Source organism: Stegodyphus dumicola, chromosome 4 (assembly GCF_044657685.1).
Source record: "Stegodyphus dumicola isolate Sdum_Otavi_A_Nest chromosome 4, ASM4465768v1".
Taxonomy (NCBI): domain Eukaryota; kingdom Metazoa; phylum Arthropoda; class Arachnida; order Araneae; family Eresidae; genus Stegodyphus; species Stegodyphus dumicola.
The window spans coordinates 73412895-73432526 of record NC_140771.1 but is presented as its reverse complement, the minus strand read 5'-3'; the positions used below and the strand labels follow the sequence as shown (position 1 = coordinate 73432526).

The window sequence follows — 19632 nt, the reverse complement described above, 5'->3', positions numbered from 1 at the left end:
AACCAACTCGCTCGCAGACGAAATAGAGAAGTAAAGCTCTCGTTGTTTCTCGTCACGCTTGCCTGAGTGGAATGCATCAAACAATTTCAACATGAGCAATTCATTCTGGGAATGAAAATTAAAATCAAAAGCTATTGTGGACGTGCTGCGCCCCTGCAGTGTTACTTCTGTCAGGGGTTCTACCACTCACAAGCTGTCATCATGAACTGTGACGTGTAAAATGCGGAGAATTGCACGAGTCCTACAAATGCACTAAATAAAAGTGAACCTCCCAAATGTGCCAACTGCCAGGTATAAGGACATACAATAAACTTTCACGGTTGTGATAACTTCCCAAAGTAGAAAGTGACTGTGCTCCCCAAAACACATGCAGAATGAGTCGTAGTGAATAAATCATACTGTAGATTCATTATAATAATAAATTGTTATAAATCATACTGTAGTCATAGAAGTTATTTCATCTACGCTTGCCCCTGAAATCATAAATGAGGCTAAAAATGTGCTGAGTCAGCTTAAAACATTTATCTCCATCACAGTTTACACCAGTAGACTGTTAATGGATAATTACATACATGATTATTAACATAATCATCTACACCAGTGTTCCTATCCGTTTAGCAGTTTGGAATACAAATGGCATCAACAACAGACTGCAGGAGTTGCAGCACGTTTTTAATAAAAATGATATAAACATTGGCATTATAACAGAAACACACGCAAACGCATGCCAGAGACTCAGTATTCATAACATCAGCAACAGCATCAGCGACCACGGAGTAATGCTATATACTAAACAATGTGCTAATACATGCCTCATTAAGAGAAGCACTGATCTAAACTGTGAACTAATGATTGTGTGTATCTCCCTTCTTACATACAAAGAAATCCATTTTACGGTAATCTACAGTTCTCTGCAAAATATAATTACTGAACAACTTTTAAATACTATTCTGCTTCAGGATATTCCTACAATAGCTGAGGGAGATTTAAACTTGAAAAGTGTTGATTAGAATTGTTGTAGGAGCAATGCCAAAGGTAAAATTCTTCATGATTATATACCAAACCACCCTGTAGTCATTCATGCTTCTGAAGAACACATGTACACGACAGAAAGACTGGAACATTTGGGTATACTGGATTTAATTTTGTCCACAACTACTCCTATAACTACTCCTATGGCTTTGGAAGTGAAACATGTCATGTCATCAGATGACCTTCCTATTATTGCAATTCTAGGTGTACCAAAGTCTAATGACAGAATGCTACAAGAAAAATTACCAACTGGTTACTATTTGAAAATTTAATGAAAAATCCCACTCTGAATTTTCCTAATCTCCACAAAGAGTTTGGAATTGATTCAGCAATTAATTCTCTCACCTACAATATTCAGGAAGCCATCACTGTTGCAAGTGAGATTATTATCAGTAAAGAAAAAATTTACAGACTGCCAAGAAACATCCGCTTCTTAATGAAACAAAGAAGCTGGTTGCGGAAAACATATCATTTCACCTGGGACTCTCAGCTCAAATGGGAAATTAATAGACTCAATGACTCAATAAGGAAATTCAGAAGCTCATCAAACATCACAAGGAAGAGTTATGGCAGAGTAAAATGTTAAATCTTAATATATATGATGTAACCTCTGGGACGCTAATAAAAAATCTTAAGTTATGTAGCAAAATGAGTATAATCAAGCAATCAACCTCTCCATTTTAGGAATAAAGTTGCAGTTGCAAATCAGGCTAAGGCAAATTTTTTCGCTACTTACTTCGAAGCACAATTCACGCCAAATGACTTGCCGACCGACCCTGACTTTGAGTTCATGACTCTAACCAAAGTACGTGATTGGCTGAAACTTATCTCTCCAGCTGAAGTCCGGGATCATATTAAGAAGTTGAAACCAAAAAAGGCCCCAAGTATTGATGGACTCTCTAATCACGCTATAAAATGTCTCCAAAACTCAACAGTATGCAGACTCGTTTAGCATCATAAATGCTTGCCTAATGAATGGGTACTTTTTAAGTCACTGGAAGGATGCAAAAATTATTATAATTCCGAAGCCAGGCAAAGACCACTCATAGCCAGAAGGAAACAGGCCTATCAGCCTCCTGCCTGGTTTTGCAAAGAATTATCCTTAGTAGAATAGACCCTATCTATAAAAACTTCCACTGGAACAATTTGGGTTCAAAAATCCCCTTTCCATGACCAAACAGCTCACTCGAATAATGGAATTTGTACGTGCTACTCTTCACTCAAAATTGAATATTGCCATCCTCATGCTAGATGTGGCAAAGTCATTTGATTGCATCTGGTATGAGGGATTGATATGGATTTCGAAAGAGAACTTATCTTGCTGATACACTCGTTTATCAGAAATAGAACTTTTAAGACATCAATTGGTGATTCCCTTTTCACGACAAGACATAGTGGTGTGCCTCAGGAGCTGTCCTGTTCTCTACTTGCAGATTTTTCAAAAATTCACGTAAGCAATAGCTCTAAACTGGCCTGTTATGCCGATGACACTGCCTTAGCAGTAACCTCTGCAAATATAAACCATGCAATCAACTTCAACTTCACTTATCAACTTCACTTACATCGAACAGTGGTACAAGTGTTGGAAAATCTGCATCAATGCTCAGAAATCGAAACTTCTTATCATCAGATGGAAGAAAAGAAATCTTACTATTAAGAATAACATATTTATTTGATGAATCTGTGCTGATATTTTCACATGCAAAATATATGAGAGTCATCTTCAATGACCAACTCACCTGGACTACACATATTGAACATGTACAAAGTAAAGCAATCAAGGTTATGACATGTCTTCTTCCCATCACTGGGAAGTACTCTAAATTGGACATAGCTAAGAAATGATTGATCTACCTTAAAACCATCAGGCCTCTAACGGCCTATGCTTCAGCGGCCTGGGTTATTGCGACAAAGTCAGACATACCAAAACCCAGAGTGGTACAAAATATTTTTACAAATATGAACAAATGCCCACTACTATATAAGAAATAAATTTCTTCATCAGGACATAAAGATTTTTTTTTTTTTTTTTTTTTTTTTTAATAATGCAAAATTGTGTGAGCATATGAAGTTTTTTGGACTTTTACGGTATGAAATCCTAACTGAGGACCACTCTCCTATGACCCTCTGCTGCATATTTTTACTAAATGTTAACCAGGATTTTCCAACCTAATAAGGTTTAATTGTACATATTATGTCTTTCAAAACAGTGAAGATCTGAAAACTCAAGCAGCATTCGTTGTGGTCAGCTCTTGGGTGGGTGACCACATATGCTACTTTCACTCTGATACTCCGTGCAATTTTTCAGCTGCTATTGTAGGACTCTGACACTTGTAAATTTGTACATAGCATTTATGACTACTGCCTAAACTGTATCCTTAGGCTTTAATTTAATTTTACTGTAAAATTTTTATTTTTAAGCTGACCTAGAATAACTTAACCAGCCGGATGTCTGACAGTTCACGTGACAATTGGTCACACTCCTTCTCCACCTCCTAAAAGTTGATCTCTTTCACACATCAGGCATTACCTCATCTGAAATGCTACTAGAATCATCTATATCAAGAGAGCTGATAAAAAACATGTGGTTTGGTTTATTTAAATATAGCAAAGCTCGCAAGGGCTGTCTGCCTAAGGGAAGGGATGATGGAGGACTTTCTAAGGGAAACTGGCTTGTTTATATGTTGCACATGAGGAAAATCACAAAAAGGCCCATGCAGCCAGCCTGTTCACCTGGAATCAAACCCAGGTCGGAACTACCAGTGTTCAGCAACTTTACTCCTCAGCCATTGGTGCGCTTGTAAACAACATGTGAATGCATGTTAAATGCGGTATATCAGAGGCACTTGAAACTATCCAATAAATTCTCACTTGTGTTCCAAACACCCAACAGGTATGTTGTGTGTTATTTATTCTCATGCATGCTAAGTAACCACTCTCTGCTATATTGAGTTTACAAATAGGCTATGGATCCAGGTTAAGAAATGAGGATAAATAATCTAATGACGAGTCTAGTTAGTTTGTTTATTTAATTTTGTGAGTAAATTTTGAATTAATAAAATTACTTTAACCAAAAATGTCCACATGTTAGGGGTAACTAAACAACATGGTTGTAAAAGCTTAACTAGTTAGATTATTATAATTTTTTTTAACTATTAATTATTTAGGTAAGTATTTCTTGAGAATAAAATTAACTCAATAGAAAATTTATTTGAAGTTATCTCTAATTATAGTTTTTGTCTCTTATTGATTAAAGTTAAAAAAATGCCAAGGGGAGAAGGTTCATTTAGTCACAAACAATTGAATGGAAGGGAAAATTACATGGATTGGAAATTTTCCGGAGATCAGAGATTGTCAATCATGCGAAAGTCTATGGCCCAAAGGCCTTTACTTTCATGTAACCTTTGCGAAATCTAATAAGATGAAAAAATAAAATTGTACTGAAAAGTGCAGGAAAACTGAAGTAATATCTGGTCAAGGAGGTGCCGCCATATATTGTGTGTGGAGTGCATTAACTAAGGCAACTAATTAAAAGTCCCCAAAACATAAGAAAAATCTTAACATGCTGGCAATAAAAATCTAAATCATAATGGTTAAAAGAAGCTTGAATATCATAATGAACAAAATCTTGAATAAAGGAATAATTACAAATATTTACAAATATACAGTAACATTGAAAAATGCTCTATGTACAGTGGCAAAATTTCCTCCTAAAAGAAAAATTTAGCGTGATCTTTCCAAATAAAATAAAGTTATTTGAAGCAATATTGTAGAATTAGCTTGATAAAACAGATGAAAATAAGAAACAGTAGCCTCTCAGTATGAGTGAGGATCGAACACATTATCTAAAAGGTAACGAGATCTACGCCTGCACTCTACTGCTCAGCTATGTCTTGTCTCTTCTAAAACAATCTATTGTCAATCCCTATTGACAAACATTTGAACGGCGGCCAGTGCAATGCTCAGTTTATTTTCATTACTTTTATACTCCTGGTATAATTTGTAGATATGGGTGATGAATTCTGTGAATTCTTCAAACCTTTCTTCTGTATTGTGATTTTTTCTTTTTTGATCATTCTGACATTTGTTTTCAGGGTTCCTGCAGTTACTGTTGCATAAGAACTGGATGAAGTTATTTTGTTTTCATTTGTAGTTAAAGTGTTTTTATTTATATGGTTAGTTGCTTTTGACTTTTTAGTGCTTCCTGGTCGTTTGGGAAGGTTACATTGCATGCTGCATGTAATCCTTTACAAAAGGCACAAGTAGCTTGCATTTCCTTCTGATTTTTAATAGGACTTTTTATCTGATTTTTAATGGGTATTTTAATAGGACTGATGATAGTCTAGACATCTCACACACCTTGGGTTATTTCTACAAGCCCTCTGGGTATGGCCTTAGTGCTGGCATTTGAAGCATTGCACTGGCTCCGGTCTGTTTTTATAAGATGTGATTCTGATCTTCATATCGTATAAATATCTTACATCCCAAGATATGTTTACCATCTGGGATTCTCGGGAATTCTACATGTTAGACAGGGAGATAAACTGCCATTTCCATCTCTCATTCTTTGGAATTAATTAACTTTTATAAATGGAATATCCATTTGTTTATGGTCATCCTTTATGTCTTGTGCCGTGAAGTCTCCTGAGAGACCTTTGATTACTACTCTTAAAAATTTCTTTGCATTAAGTAGATTAAGTGTGGAAAGGAATGTTCTCTTTGATTAATTTATTTTGAATTTTCCTCTTTCTCTTTGATTAATTTATTTTGAAGTTTACAGGTTCGAATATTTTAAGTTTTAAGGTATCGTCCCCTATTTTGCCTTCTATTTTATTCACTCCGAGTTCCTTAATTTTTTGCCGAAGTTGCTTTCAATTACATTTGGGATCTGTAATGACTATTGGTGGTACTCTTATTTTTCGAAGTGGTACTTTATTTGCAATATCTTGCTTTTATATGATATCTTATCACTGTTATCCTTATTATTGAGGTGTTCTTCTGGGTTAAGTGCATCAAACGAATTGTTTAATGCTTCTTCTATTGGGTTTGTATTTGTATCTTTAGGAGGATCGTTCTTATTATGTTTTTTGACGGGTATGGTTTGCCATTCATTTTTATTTGTAACTTCGTTAGCATTATCATTTTCGTTGGTTAGATTTTGAATAATCTGTTGAACAACTTCTTTTTCAATTTCAAAATAATTGGGGGAATAGTACCTTCTCTTTCATTATTCGTCATGTCACCTTCAATGATAAAATTGGTGAGAATTTTGCGGTTTTCATGAATTTCAGCTTCATAAGCTTTTAAGTTTTTCTTGTCCCTGAAAGTGAGTTTAATTTTCTTGTTTATTTCTGCGATTAAATATCCTAACTCGGATACTCGCCTCCTCAGTCATCTTTTGAGCATTTACACATAACTTATTTGGATTTATTAATCCATCTTTCATAAAACGACTGTGTACGACTAAGTGCACAAACCTATTCTATAACACTGCCCAGGATTTGGGAATTGATGGTTAAAACACCTTACTCATTCTGGTCTGAGAAGTTCTAATGATGCGAAGAGAAAAAATTCGCAGTCTCCTAGAGCTCACTGGGAAGAATCCTGTGGACAGACTGATTGGAAATTTTCCATGAAAACACTCCTTAGTAAATTAGATTTATGGGCTTATGTAGAGGGTACAAAAGAAAATCCAGTAAAGGATACCAAAGCTTTGACATATATCATCGAAGAGGTATGTGAAATTATTTTCAATGATTTAAGAGATTTAACAAGTGGAAAGGAATCACTGAAAGTATCTCCAACTATTGCAGTTGCAGATATGGCTTCTTATGAAAAATGAAATGGTGATAAGCCAAATTTAGAATACTTGAGAGTCTTTAGATGTCATGCATACTCACATTCCAAAACAAAAACATAAAAAATGCGATATAAAATCAAAGGAATTAATGCTGGTTGGGTACTGTCTGAATAGAAAAGGTTATTGATTAATAGATCCCGAAACTTATGAAATAATAAATGCACGAGATGTAAAATTTTTGGAAAATAAAATGTACCACAAAAAAGGCAAGTAATATGCCAAAATTTTATAATGTGGATTTTATAATTTATAATGTTTTCAGTGGGAGCATAATTATGACATTTTCAGATACTGAGAATGGAATTGCTGATGATCAGAACAATGAATTGGAAGGAATGGTTAATGATAGTACTCAGTCTGATCACCATGAACTAGTTAATGATAGCACTAAATCTGATCACCCTGAACATAATACTGCTCAAAATGATAGCCACGGTAACAATAATATAGTTGATGAGCCACCTATATTGACCAGAAACAGAAAAACTAGATTTCCGAAAAGTTATCAGGACTTTGACACACATGGGATGCCAGAAGTGAAAATGCCAAATTTAGATCGTATGTGCTTTGTTAAAGATTTAGCAGCAGCAAAAAATTATTTGTATTCTGAACCAAAAACCGCTGGTGAAGCATTAAAGGGTAATGATGCAAACCAGTCAAAGGATTCTGTATGTGAGACTATATTAGGTCATATTAAAAACAAAACATGGGAAATAACAGATAAACCTTAAGATAAAATATAGTAAATGGATTTTCAAAATTAAATGTAATTTCATAGGCAAGATTGAAAGGTATAAGACATGTTTAGTTGCTAAGGGCTATTTTCAGATTGAGGGGGTAGACTACCATGAAACATTTGCACCAGTTGTCTGTTATGTAACGTTAAGAGTTTTATTAGCTTGTGTAGCGATATATGCATGGGAAATTAACCAAATGGATGCTGTAATGGCTTTTGTACATGGAACTCTAAATGAAGACATTTATATGAAAATACCAGATGGTTTTTGGAGAATTTTACAAGCAAACTTAAAGGGAAAGGTCTTGAAATTAAACAAAGCATTAGATGGTTTAAAGCAGAGTGACAGACCATGGTACCAACTGTTAGAAAAAGGTTTGATAGAAATGGGACTGAGGCAAAGTTCTTTTGATAGTTGTGTATATATTAAAATAAATGGAAATAAAGAACTAGTATCACTATTTATGTTGATGACTTACTCATTTTTAGCAATAACATAAAACTTTGAAAGATTTGTGACCAGCAAATTATTGCTTAGGAATTAAAATTGGAGATAGGACTAAAGGGTCCATTAGCCTAAGTGAAACTCAATATGTGGAGAGTATGCTTCGCAAAAATAATATGCATGAATATCATGGTGTAAAATACCACTAAATCAAAATCAAGAGTTGTCTAAACTTCAGTTACCAACTAGTAAGGAACAAAATCTACCTGTTCCTTATCAGGCTGCCATTGGGAGTCTTCTTTATGCAGCTCAAGCAATGTGGCCAGATATAACTTATGCTGTGAATTTGCTCAGCCAATACTCCAATAATCTGGTAAGAGTTCACTGGAATACTGTCAAGCACATAATGGGATATCTTTGAGCCACTACAGATGCGATATCTTTTTGCAAAAGACTATAGTACTGATGTCCTTGGTTACAGAAACTCAAAACTATGGAGGTGATGCTGGGGATCGATGGCCAACCACTGAATATGTTTTCCTCATCAGAGGTGGTGCAGCATCATGGTAGTACCACTGCAACTAGTACAACAGAAGGCGAATATGTGGCTCTTTATGCAGCTACTAAAGAAGACACATGGCTCCATAAAATTATAACAGAACTTGGACTTTCAACTGCAAAACCAGTATTACTATACTGTGATAACAACAGTGCTATTATCAGCAAAAAATAGTGTGTATCATGGTAGATTGAAACATATTGATATACAACACCATTTTGTGCGAGAAGCTGTGAAACTTAAACACATTGACATACAAAATATGACCACTATGATACGACAGCAGATCTGACAAAAAATGCAAACAGTGCAAAACATGAGATGTAATGATGGGTTTAAAATGAAAACTAGTAATTTAATGTTTTATTATATGTATGTGTGCTAACGTAATTTTTATGGTATTTAATAACCAGGATGATACCTGACATTTAAACCTAAAGTGAGAGTGTAAAAAAAAGGTTAGTTTTAAATATGTTCTTGGCCCATAAATGGCATCACTGGGATATATACTTCTATGACTGTGCATATCCAATAAATACTCACTCGTGTTCCGAACTTCCAACAGGCATGTTGTGTTATTTATTCTCATGCTTGCTAAGTAACCACTCTCTGCTATATCGAGTTTACTGATAATTAGAGATAAAGTGAACTTTATACGGCCCCTCCTGCCCACTGCCTTGGTGTTTGATCCCAGGTCAAACTATCAGCCTTCAGTCATCTTACCCGAGGTCATTGATGGGATGAAGAAACATGAGATGCTGGATTGTGATATGAAACTGAATCAAGAAGAGAATTGTTTTTACACTGAACACAAAGGAAGAGTTCAGAGAAATTACAAAGAGACCTTCAAAAACTTTACTTTCTTGTTAGACCTTTCTCACTTTAATGAAGATATGAATGACAGTTAAATTATAATCAATTACATGCCCAGAACAAATTAAACATTTTTAAACTGCTAACTAGGACAAAGTAGGGCTGCAGAGATGTTCTGACAACTGCCTATAAAACATATGTTAGACAACTTTTGGACTATTTATGAAAAGTGGCAGAAACCCCACCCTTAAAAAGCTTGACAAGGTTCAGAACAAAGGCCTACAATCAGCAGTGCTTTTTAGACTCCAATAAGCACAAGGAGTACAAATGAACACCAAGCCTCTTGAAATGAGAAGTGACAAGATCACACTTAAATTCTGGGAAATGTCAAGATGCATTAATTAAATACACAGGGACAGTTACTAACCAACTAGTGCCAGATTCAAGATTCAAATGTCCCCCACACTACATGGTGAATGGTTAAAAATGAAGTAAAGGTTTAACATGAGCATATCAGAACCTCTCAAACATCATCGAGTTGTCTTCCCAGCATTACCTATGAAACATATTCCCTCTTAAAGCAGACAGCACCTAAGTATATAGCAATCCCTGAAAAAACTTAAAAACTCGGCTCTTGAAACAATCCATAAGAGGTATCCTGAAGAAGAATGGCTACACGTCTATATTAATTGATCCAGTCTAAGCAGCTCAGGAATGGGAGTTCATAGTAAACTCTTTGAATGCTGTGCCAGAGTCAGTCCAAATAACAGCAATTATGATGGGGAGATCATGGCAATCCACATGGTGGCTGAAGAAATAAGAAAACAGCAGGGCAAAATAAGTGTATGATGTGTTCCTCATTGATTTGCAAATAGCCATCATCACTCTTGTAAGCTACACACTCATTAACTGCACTAGGACCCACAATGAACATGCAATCCTTGCCAAACTTATCACTGATAGTGGGATCTTCCATTTACAATGGATTTCAAGTCATGCTGGTGTCCATGAGAATGAATTAGCTGATGAGTTAACTAAGAGTGGAACAACCCACTGCCAACTGGACATGCTAATCTACCTATCATTGGCCAAACACATCATTGAAGCCTCAGTTAAAAGCAAAATCAAGAGCTCAAGAGAAGAAGCGTGTTGAGGAAAGAAATGGTAGAGCCTTTTTTTTCAAAAGGTCCCATTCCAAGGACTCTACCCAGACCAGGCTACGTGGCAAAATTCAGACTGCACATGGGGCATGACTATCTCCAAGCCCACCTGCACTGCTTTGGTTTAGCAGAAAATGCCACATGCCCATTCTATCATGATGGAAAGCATCTGTGAAACTGCAGTGAGTTTGGTAACACACTGACTGGTTATGAGACGAGTTTTTCTAGGCATGAATTTGTTAAGAGGCACTTAAGAACTAAAATGAGTAATAAACATTACAGTAGTTACAACAGAGCAATTGGACAAATGAAACAAACTTCTAGGATATCAGCAACAATTTTGCTAATAAAAGAAACAAAGTAGATGTTATGTCCAGTATTTTAAAGCAATATCAAAATGCATATCAAAACAGATGTTATGTTCAATATTTTAAAATGCTGGAACTAAAGTTTTATTTCAAAAATTAAAACAGAGCTTTTTTATTTATGTTATTTTGTCGTTTTAGATTTGATTTTTTAATAGGCATTGAGGGGAACAGCAAATGCTACTGGGTTAAGGATATCTTTTAAACAAATGAAACCTGATTATCTTTGTCTATACTTATGGTTAGAGCTTCACAGATGAGTTTAATACCCAATTCAAGTCATGGCATTTGATAAGCTACTGCAAGGGTTCTCAACTGGTGGTACATGTACCACTAGTGATATGCAAGAGAAAAACATATTGTACGCAAAGAAGCAAAGTATTTTTAACGATTAAATTTTAAAATTAAAAACCCAACATCCTGATTAAGTTTTTTCTCTAACACTCATAAATTTATGCAATCCAAACTTTGTTCAAGATTGGTGGTGGTACTAAGGGTTTTCAATTTTTGTTTAGATGGTAAACATTAGTCAAAAGGTTGAGAACCTCTGAGTTAGTGTCAGACAGCGTTTCTCAAACTTTTTTCAAGTAAGAACCCCTTTTATAAACTAGAATATTTTGTTAACCCCTTGTTCCCTTTGAAAGCAATTTTTTTTAAGCATATGTTATTACTGCTATACTTATATTTTAAAAATGGAATTAATTCAAATTCATTTAATTTTATGTTGATATTAAGTAATTAAAGTAACAGAAGAATATTTATATTCATTTTTAATAATTCAAAGTGATTAAACCCTTTTTCACAATGATAAACAAATTGAGTTATAATTTTTAAAGAACAATTGCACAATTAATTAAGTTGTGTTTTCACTGGCAATAAGCCCAGCGAGTCCAGATGAAGGCAATATATGAAGGTGAAAAGCACTGCCGTCATAAAGCTTTAAATCCTTCATCCACTGCTAAGACTAGAGTGGGAAGTCCATAGCTAGGGTAACTAGTAATAAATTTCATAAATGTGTCTTGGGAGAAAAAGTGGCAGATGACTGCCATGTGTATCTTTTAAACTTTAAAATTTTCAGCTACAGAGAGACAAAGTTAATTTGAATTTTTTTGCTTTTTTCTTAATCTACGAGGGCCATAAGGCAGGTTTTGAGAAATGTTGCTGTAAGAGAATGCAGTGGAAATTATTAATTCATAATTTCATAATAAAGGTATTAATCTTGAAGAACAGACTCACTTGGACATAAACTCACTTGATTTTACCATCATGGAATGAAGAATGCTGATTCTATATCAGCCTAAAATTAACGTGAATTTGGATGAAGATAAAAAAATACCACATTTTGGCTGAAACAAAGATCTCTATTACATGAGTAACACAGCTAGTGGCATAATCTTCTGGTAGCTACTTCCATTAGACATCATCATTATTGACAAACTGTACATTTAACACTGAAAAATCTCACTGACAAATTTCTTATGATGTTCATTTTGTACAAGATTGCATGTGCCTGGTCTGAATTTCAAAAGTCTACCTGTCTACATCAACAGACTCCCATATATCTAGTCAGTGATCTGTATCTCAAGACACAGCCCTTATTCTAAGATGTAAAGATGTAAAGTGATGAGTGATCAGCAGACTTCCCCAAGACAGGCAGTTCTGCAGACACAGGATCCAAAATATGCCTCAGCATTGGTGAAAATCATCAGTGAAGATAATGCCTACTTTCTGCAATAATTGACTTCAAGTTTAATACAAAAAATCATCAGAATATACTCACAAGATGGCATAACAAAGGTTTTTCTTATTCAAAGTGATTTTTTGTTCTTTCAAAATCATTACACAAAACTTTTATTCAAATATATTGATACTCAGTTACATATCATACCACACATGTACAAAAAATGACAAAGCGCCACATAAGACATATTTGTGGTTTTATATTCATATGAATTACTTAAATGACATACATCATTTAACAATTGAAATCAATCTTATATTCTTAGAAGTAAATTACATAGAATAAATTACAAGTTACACGAAGTTTTCATCAGTACAGTCAAATACCGAAAATCCGCCGACCTGAAATCCATGTTGCCCCTCAAAATTACCAAATTATTGACATAAAAAAAGTTTAAAAAAATAAGATAAAAGTTTTTAAACTCTAATCTCTGCATCTAGGTCAAAAAGCAGACGATTCACTCAACTCTTTGTTCAAGTTCACCATTCACGTTGTATTTTCTGAGCTTTGTTATTTCACGAGATTGTTTAATGCTGCCTTTTTTTTTATCCTGCCTTTTTTTTATTTTGTGGATAAATTAAGAATATTTTAAATTTCAGCTCTTTTTAATACAATGACAGATAAGAAATGCACTCATGATTTTATTGCTTGCAACGCTGAAAACATAAACACGTTGCATTGATGGTAAGGCAAAAAGTGCAAATTCTGCAAAAGATGGAGGCAGGTGCTATTCCTCGATTTATAGCAGAATAGTATGGAATTGCGACACGATTGTGTATGATATACAAAAAAATAAAGAAAAGCTGTTGAAATTTTACAGCAACAGTGATTCTAACATCGGAATCCGAACCGGAAATCCTTGCATGAGGTGAAATCAGCAAACCTTGATGCTGTGTACATATCATACAATGAATAATATAATCATTTATATATGTAATAATAATTTCATGCATATAATAAATTATTGCAATAACGTATATAATAATTTAATTAAATGTATCTAATACACCTTATTTATTTTGCACTTTTATTCCGAATATTATGCTTTATCTTTTCTGTTCTGAAATCCGCAAAATCCTAAAATCCACACAACCTCTGGTCCCAAGCTTTGCAGATTTCTAGACTTCTACTGTATTATCATAGTATTTTATGCATCATATATTACATAATTTAATTTTGCATGCAGAAAATATTTTCAGAGATTATACAAGAGCTTACATACCTGATAGTCTCACTTCAGAAGTCCCTCCAACAGATTTTGGCCGTGGCTTTGGAGCTATAGGTGGTGGCTTAGATTTTAAACTTGGGGTTAATCTTCCTCCTGGGTCCAGCTGAGGAGAACCTAAAATTTGTAGATGCAAATATTAAAATATTTATGATCAGGTTTACAGCTGCACATTATATTTGCTATGCAATATTTGTTAAGTCAGTGCTTAAATTGCGCCAGAGCCCGGCTCCAGTACTTCTAAATTTTTAAGATAAATTACAATTTTAGCCAAAGTGCACTGGAGTTGTAAATAAGATGAGCTCCGGTACTTTTTTGTTATAAAATGAACCATAATTTAAAAGGGGAAAAAATTAGAAGTCCTAACAATTTAGTTTAACAATAAGTAGACCTTGCAATACTCTATTTCCCTAGAAATACGAACTCATGAGTACATAAGACATTCAAATAAAGTTTTCTCGCTCACATGCGGAAACCTTTCCCTTTAAGAAGGGCAATAAATTTGTGGGAGTTTGTTTAGGAATGCTTAAATTTCTAGCCATGCCATCATATCCAGTGTATTGTTATCGATGTTTACAGTTAGTTATCCTCCCAGGAAGGAAAATTTGTGTTCTTAAATGTGCGTTAAGTGACAGCGAGTACAATAAGAGGGAAATACTGAGATAAACTGCTCAAGCACGTCCTATACATTGCCTTCCCACAGTATCCACTAATGGGAGGGGGAAGCGTAAACAGCAGTTTTACATTCATCCTTAGGAGTCAGATTCAGAACTCATTTTACCCCTGACACACATCTGCTTGGTGGCTATAATTATATCAGCAGAGAGCCACGGTCAAGGAGAACGTTATCTCTCACCAAAATTCCCTTCATTTTTTGTTTCCACCCACTCATACCCTCATTCTGTTTTGCCCTGGAATTTTCATCAGCTATACTTCAAGTATATTTAATTTTTGTGATGATAAAAGAAGTTCACCCCCCTACGATCACTTCAACTGGGCCGGAAGCCCACCGGATCTCAGCTCCGGTGCTTCTTAGTTTTTGTAATAAATCATAATTCTAGCCTGAACGCACCGGAACCCTGAATAAGAAGGCTGTGGCACTTCTTTTATGTAACTGAATAACAATTTCAGTAGAAATTTGATCTCTAAAATTTTATTTTAACAATAAGATTATATTAAAAATCGCTTATTGAATTTCAATTTATCTCTTTACATTTTATTTAATTTTAATTACTTAATTATTTCATTAAATAATAATTAATTATCTAATAATTATCAATTAAGTTATAATTAATCATATAATAATTATTGATTAAATAACAATTTATAAACATTAATTATTTATAAACATTAATCAATATATAAACATTAATTAATTAAATAGCTGTTAATTAATTTGTTAGTAATTAACTATTTTAAAATTATTAAGGATTTTAATAGTCATTTTATTTATTTATTGACTCTTGTTCCTCTTTGCTGACGGTCTTCCATAGGCACTTCCTCTGGCACTTCTAATCTTAGAAATTAAGCCCTGGTTAAAGTGACAATAATTAAAAATCAATGATTTCAACTTAAAAATTTTTTTAAACATTATTTGCAAACATAAAAAAATTATCTTTTATTTCTGGAAGATTTTTTTAATATGCATCAATAACAGTAACATCTAATAAATTATTAAACTGAAAAATAATTTGTCACACAAAAATTTCAGAATAACAGTTAATAAGTTCTAAATTTTTACTTAAAATTTATTATGTACTTGTAGATAGTGAAATTAGAAAAACACTATTCTGATATTTGGAATATTCTTTGAAGAAAAATTTTCTTTCTCTTACATAACACTGATACAAATATAAAATTACTAATTCAATTCAAATTTCAGAACTTAATAATAAAAATATTTTGACTTAAGATTTACAGTAATAACAGCAATAGAATAATTATTATAAATTACATAATTTGTTTTACACATTGTTTACAAATCAGTGCTTCTCAATCTGAGATCCACAAAGCTGTCCTTGATTTCAGAAAATGACAACAACAACACAAAAAAAAAAAAAAAAAAAATTAATTCTCCCCTCAGACCAATATTTTATGAAATTTATTAATGGTGATCCTTATCTATGGTATACCACTCTAGTCTTAGCAACAAAAGAGGGGTTTAAAGCAATATGACTGTGATGCTTTTCATCATCAGTTCGCTGCAAAACTGGTGCCTCTTGGTTCATTACAAGTAAAAATAGAGTACAGTGAACTATACAATTGTGCGTTAAAAATCATAATTCAGTCTGCATTCATGACTATGTGAGAAAGGGTTTTCATAACTAATTCAATTAAAAACAAAATACTGAAATAGATTTAATGTGTATGTGTATCACAGAATTAAGCTTGCCAGCGTGCATCCAAATGCAGAATTGACACACACATTCATCTCATTAATATGGGTACCAAAACTTATTCAAATTTTAATTAATAAGATAAAGATTATCTTAACTCTAATATCTTTGATTGAATTATTAAAAAAAGCACACAAATTTTTTCTATTAATAAATTAAAATATCGATATACAATTAAATGAATTTTTTAAAAAATATAAGTATACTGATACATGTGCTAAAATTGCTTTAAAGATGATGAGAATAAGGTAGTCTGAAGAATATTCTAATTTATAATAGTGGCTCCCATTTAAAAAAAAAAAAAGGTTGAGAAATGCAGTTATAAACCATACAGGCTTTTGTTAGCTACCATGATTCTTTAATTTATTTTTGGTGCAAAGTTCACCAGAACACGTATTACAAGAAATTAACCCTGCTAATGATATATTTTGTTATATTATCCACAGAAATTTGTAAACCAATAAAAGTGTAAGATAGAGGCATTCAGGCCCTGTCCGAAGCATAAGCTATGTATTCAACTAACTAAATTACTAATCTGCAGAGGGTTAAGTTATTCAATATAAGCAGTAACAAAAGAAAAGTTATTTGCTTTGAATTATTGAAATAGCATGAAAAGTATTATTCTGTCAAATTATAAAAACAAATTTAAACACATACCAGGTGAGGATGTGATAACTGAAGTAGTTGAAGCATGTACATTTGACTCTTCTGTAGCTGTGGAATCAGTTGGCGACTTCAATGTTTGACTTAAACCTGTAGGTTTTAATTTCACACTCTGTAAAACAGACATTGCTTCTGATAGACTTTTTTCTTCAGCTGCCTAAAATATATTGTAAAACGCATTTATAATTCCAGAACAACATTTAAAAAAATCTTTTAGCATAAAATTAAAAATGTTAAGATATTTTATTTCATAAAATAACATGCTTTAGATAGCAAATGATATAAGAAGATGGTTCTAAAGAAAATAGTACATTAAAATTATAAGAGAGTTGCCAAGAAATAATAATATTAATAAAAAAAAATCTGAAAGCTTTCAGATTTTACATTATGCCTAAAGGGACTTCTTTTAACATTTTGTCTGTTGCCTTTATTTATTAAATATCATGTTCTTCGCACTTAAACCATAAAATTCAATTCAACATTCAATTCCCAAAATAATTTTAAAATAAACATATCTTTAGAGTTTTCGATGTGCAGTCTCACGTGCTGGAGATAAAAATGTATCCCCCCCTCATACAGTGTTGCTATTGCTTTGTAATCATTGAGTTTGTTAATCAAAAATTCGTTAAGTTTTACAAAATATGAAATAGATAAAACAAATTCTAAATCTGGGCTTTCAGATGCTCATATTCGGTGGAAATGTACGTTATTCAAAATTTGATGGCTCTAGGTACCGTTGTTTTATCACAATGTAAGAAACATACATACACTTATGCAGATTCTTCATTATTTAATTTCTTTAAATGTAATGCAGGGCTCTAATATTTGGTGGCAACAATTAGAAAAGTGAACCAACATTTATAGTGAACCAATGCAAAATGCGAAAACAAAATTAATAGTCCTTCTGGGCAAATTGCCCCTTTGGATTAATAATAAATTAAAACTTCAGATTTTAATATTTATGAGAAAAATATGTTTATATAGTTACAAATTTAACACATTCACTGCCATCTACAAGAACACTTGCTACTGATCACCTTTAAATCACCTAAAATGAGTACTGTCACAGCAAATGCATACAATATTTAGATGTTTCACATAAGAAAGGTACTAAATAATACACTTGCCTTCCTGAAATGGATCATTTATTTTTCAAAACGTAAATATAAAATATAAATTTTAAAAGGGATTTTTTTTTTTAAGATTCACTTAGAAAACATAAACATACTGCTCAAATTCTAGTTCACTGACTTGTGTGAGACTAATGGAAAATTATATATTGCACATGCAGTTGTTTGTGAATGCACAGAACAGGCGAGACTTGTTTATGAAGTTATCTTGTAATTCCACAAGCATCAAAAATATTATTTCATATGACAACTACAAATATATTCGCATGAATTTATTTGTACTCACAGAATTTGCTAAAAATAATCAGTTGTATCTATATTTAAATAATAAAACAGAAGAAAGTAATTTCAAAACATAAAGATGCAGACAGGATTTTGGCATGTGTGAGCGGGCGCACTACATTAGCTTTGACAGCGAACATTTTAATTAAATTTTATGTGAAAACAACATGTCATGCCTTAGAAAGAAAAATGCAAAAATATTTATTTGTAACCTACACTTCCATCTACAAAGAGAATACTCAAACTATTCTATGCATTTCATTTACTTACATTTTGATAGAATAAAAATTAGAATGGAGCTTTAATAGACAACTTTAATGCGATTTGATTTAAGAATAACAGATTAGAAATTGAATCCTAAATACTTATATAAACACAAGTTTTCGCTTAATAAGAGTCTTCATATAAAAATGCAGCTGATCAATAGCAAGATAAAAAGACACAACGGGTTGGGGGGAAAGATAGAAATTTTAATTCTTCTAAAAATCAGCTGCTTATGATGGCATCAAGATGAAACAAGTTTCTAGTTTCTTGCTTCAGCTTCTCTATTTCTTGTTCCTGGTATTATACCTGACAGCCATAAACAGGTTTATTAAAAATTATGCATTGTTTGCATTTGAACAGACAGTCATGGTTTTTAACATGTAGTTACAGTGTGAAAGCACTTAAGATATTTGCCATGTAAGAGAGGAAGATGCCTCTAAAACTATACAGCAGATATGTAATTGAATTTTGTGTTAAACCTGGGATGAGCCATGATGAAACACTTGAAATATTAGAATATGTTATAAAGTAATAAAACACTAACTGTGCTTCCGTATTTCAGGGCATTAACATGTAATTGATAAAGATCTTTTTAGCTGGATATACACTGCTCTTACAGATGCAAACACTACATACCAATGGAAAAACAATGAACAATAATTATTATGCAAAAATCCTGAAAGCCATTTATCTAGAGCCATGAAAAAGAAAAGTGAACCAACATTTATAGTGAACCAATGCAAAATGCGAAAACAAAATTAATAGTCCTTCTGGGCAAATTGCCCCTTTGGATTAATAATAAATTAAAACTTCAGATTTTAATATTTATGAGAAAAATATGTTTATATAGTTATATAGTTTTGTTCAAGAAATAGTAACTTTTGTGTCACAACAATACTGTGACATTGGCAGCACAGCTTAAAATCATCTTTCAAAACTAGGATATCCAACAAATATAGCC

General features: G+C 33.0%; 1 protein-coding gene across 5 annotated transcripts in view; it reads right to left on the bottom strand.

The window, feature by feature from the left end:
- The window catches only part of LRR (capping protein regulator and myosin 1 linker 1 leucine rich repeat protein), a 224324-nt gene that overhangs the window by 14848 nt on the left and 189844 nt on the right, over positions 1 to 19632 (bottom strand). For all 5 annotated transcript variants that reach the window (XM_085815078.1, XM_085815079.1, XM_085815080.1 and 2 more), the window contains 2 exons: positions 16990 to 17152; positions 13934 to 14053 (listed from right to left, as the gene is read on the bottom strand). In XM_085815078.1, the coding sequence (XP_085671204.1) occupies positions 13934 to 14053; positions 16990 to 17152 (283 nt within the window). The remainder of the gene's footprint in view (positions 1 to 13933; positions 14054 to 16989; positions 17153 to 19632) is intronic.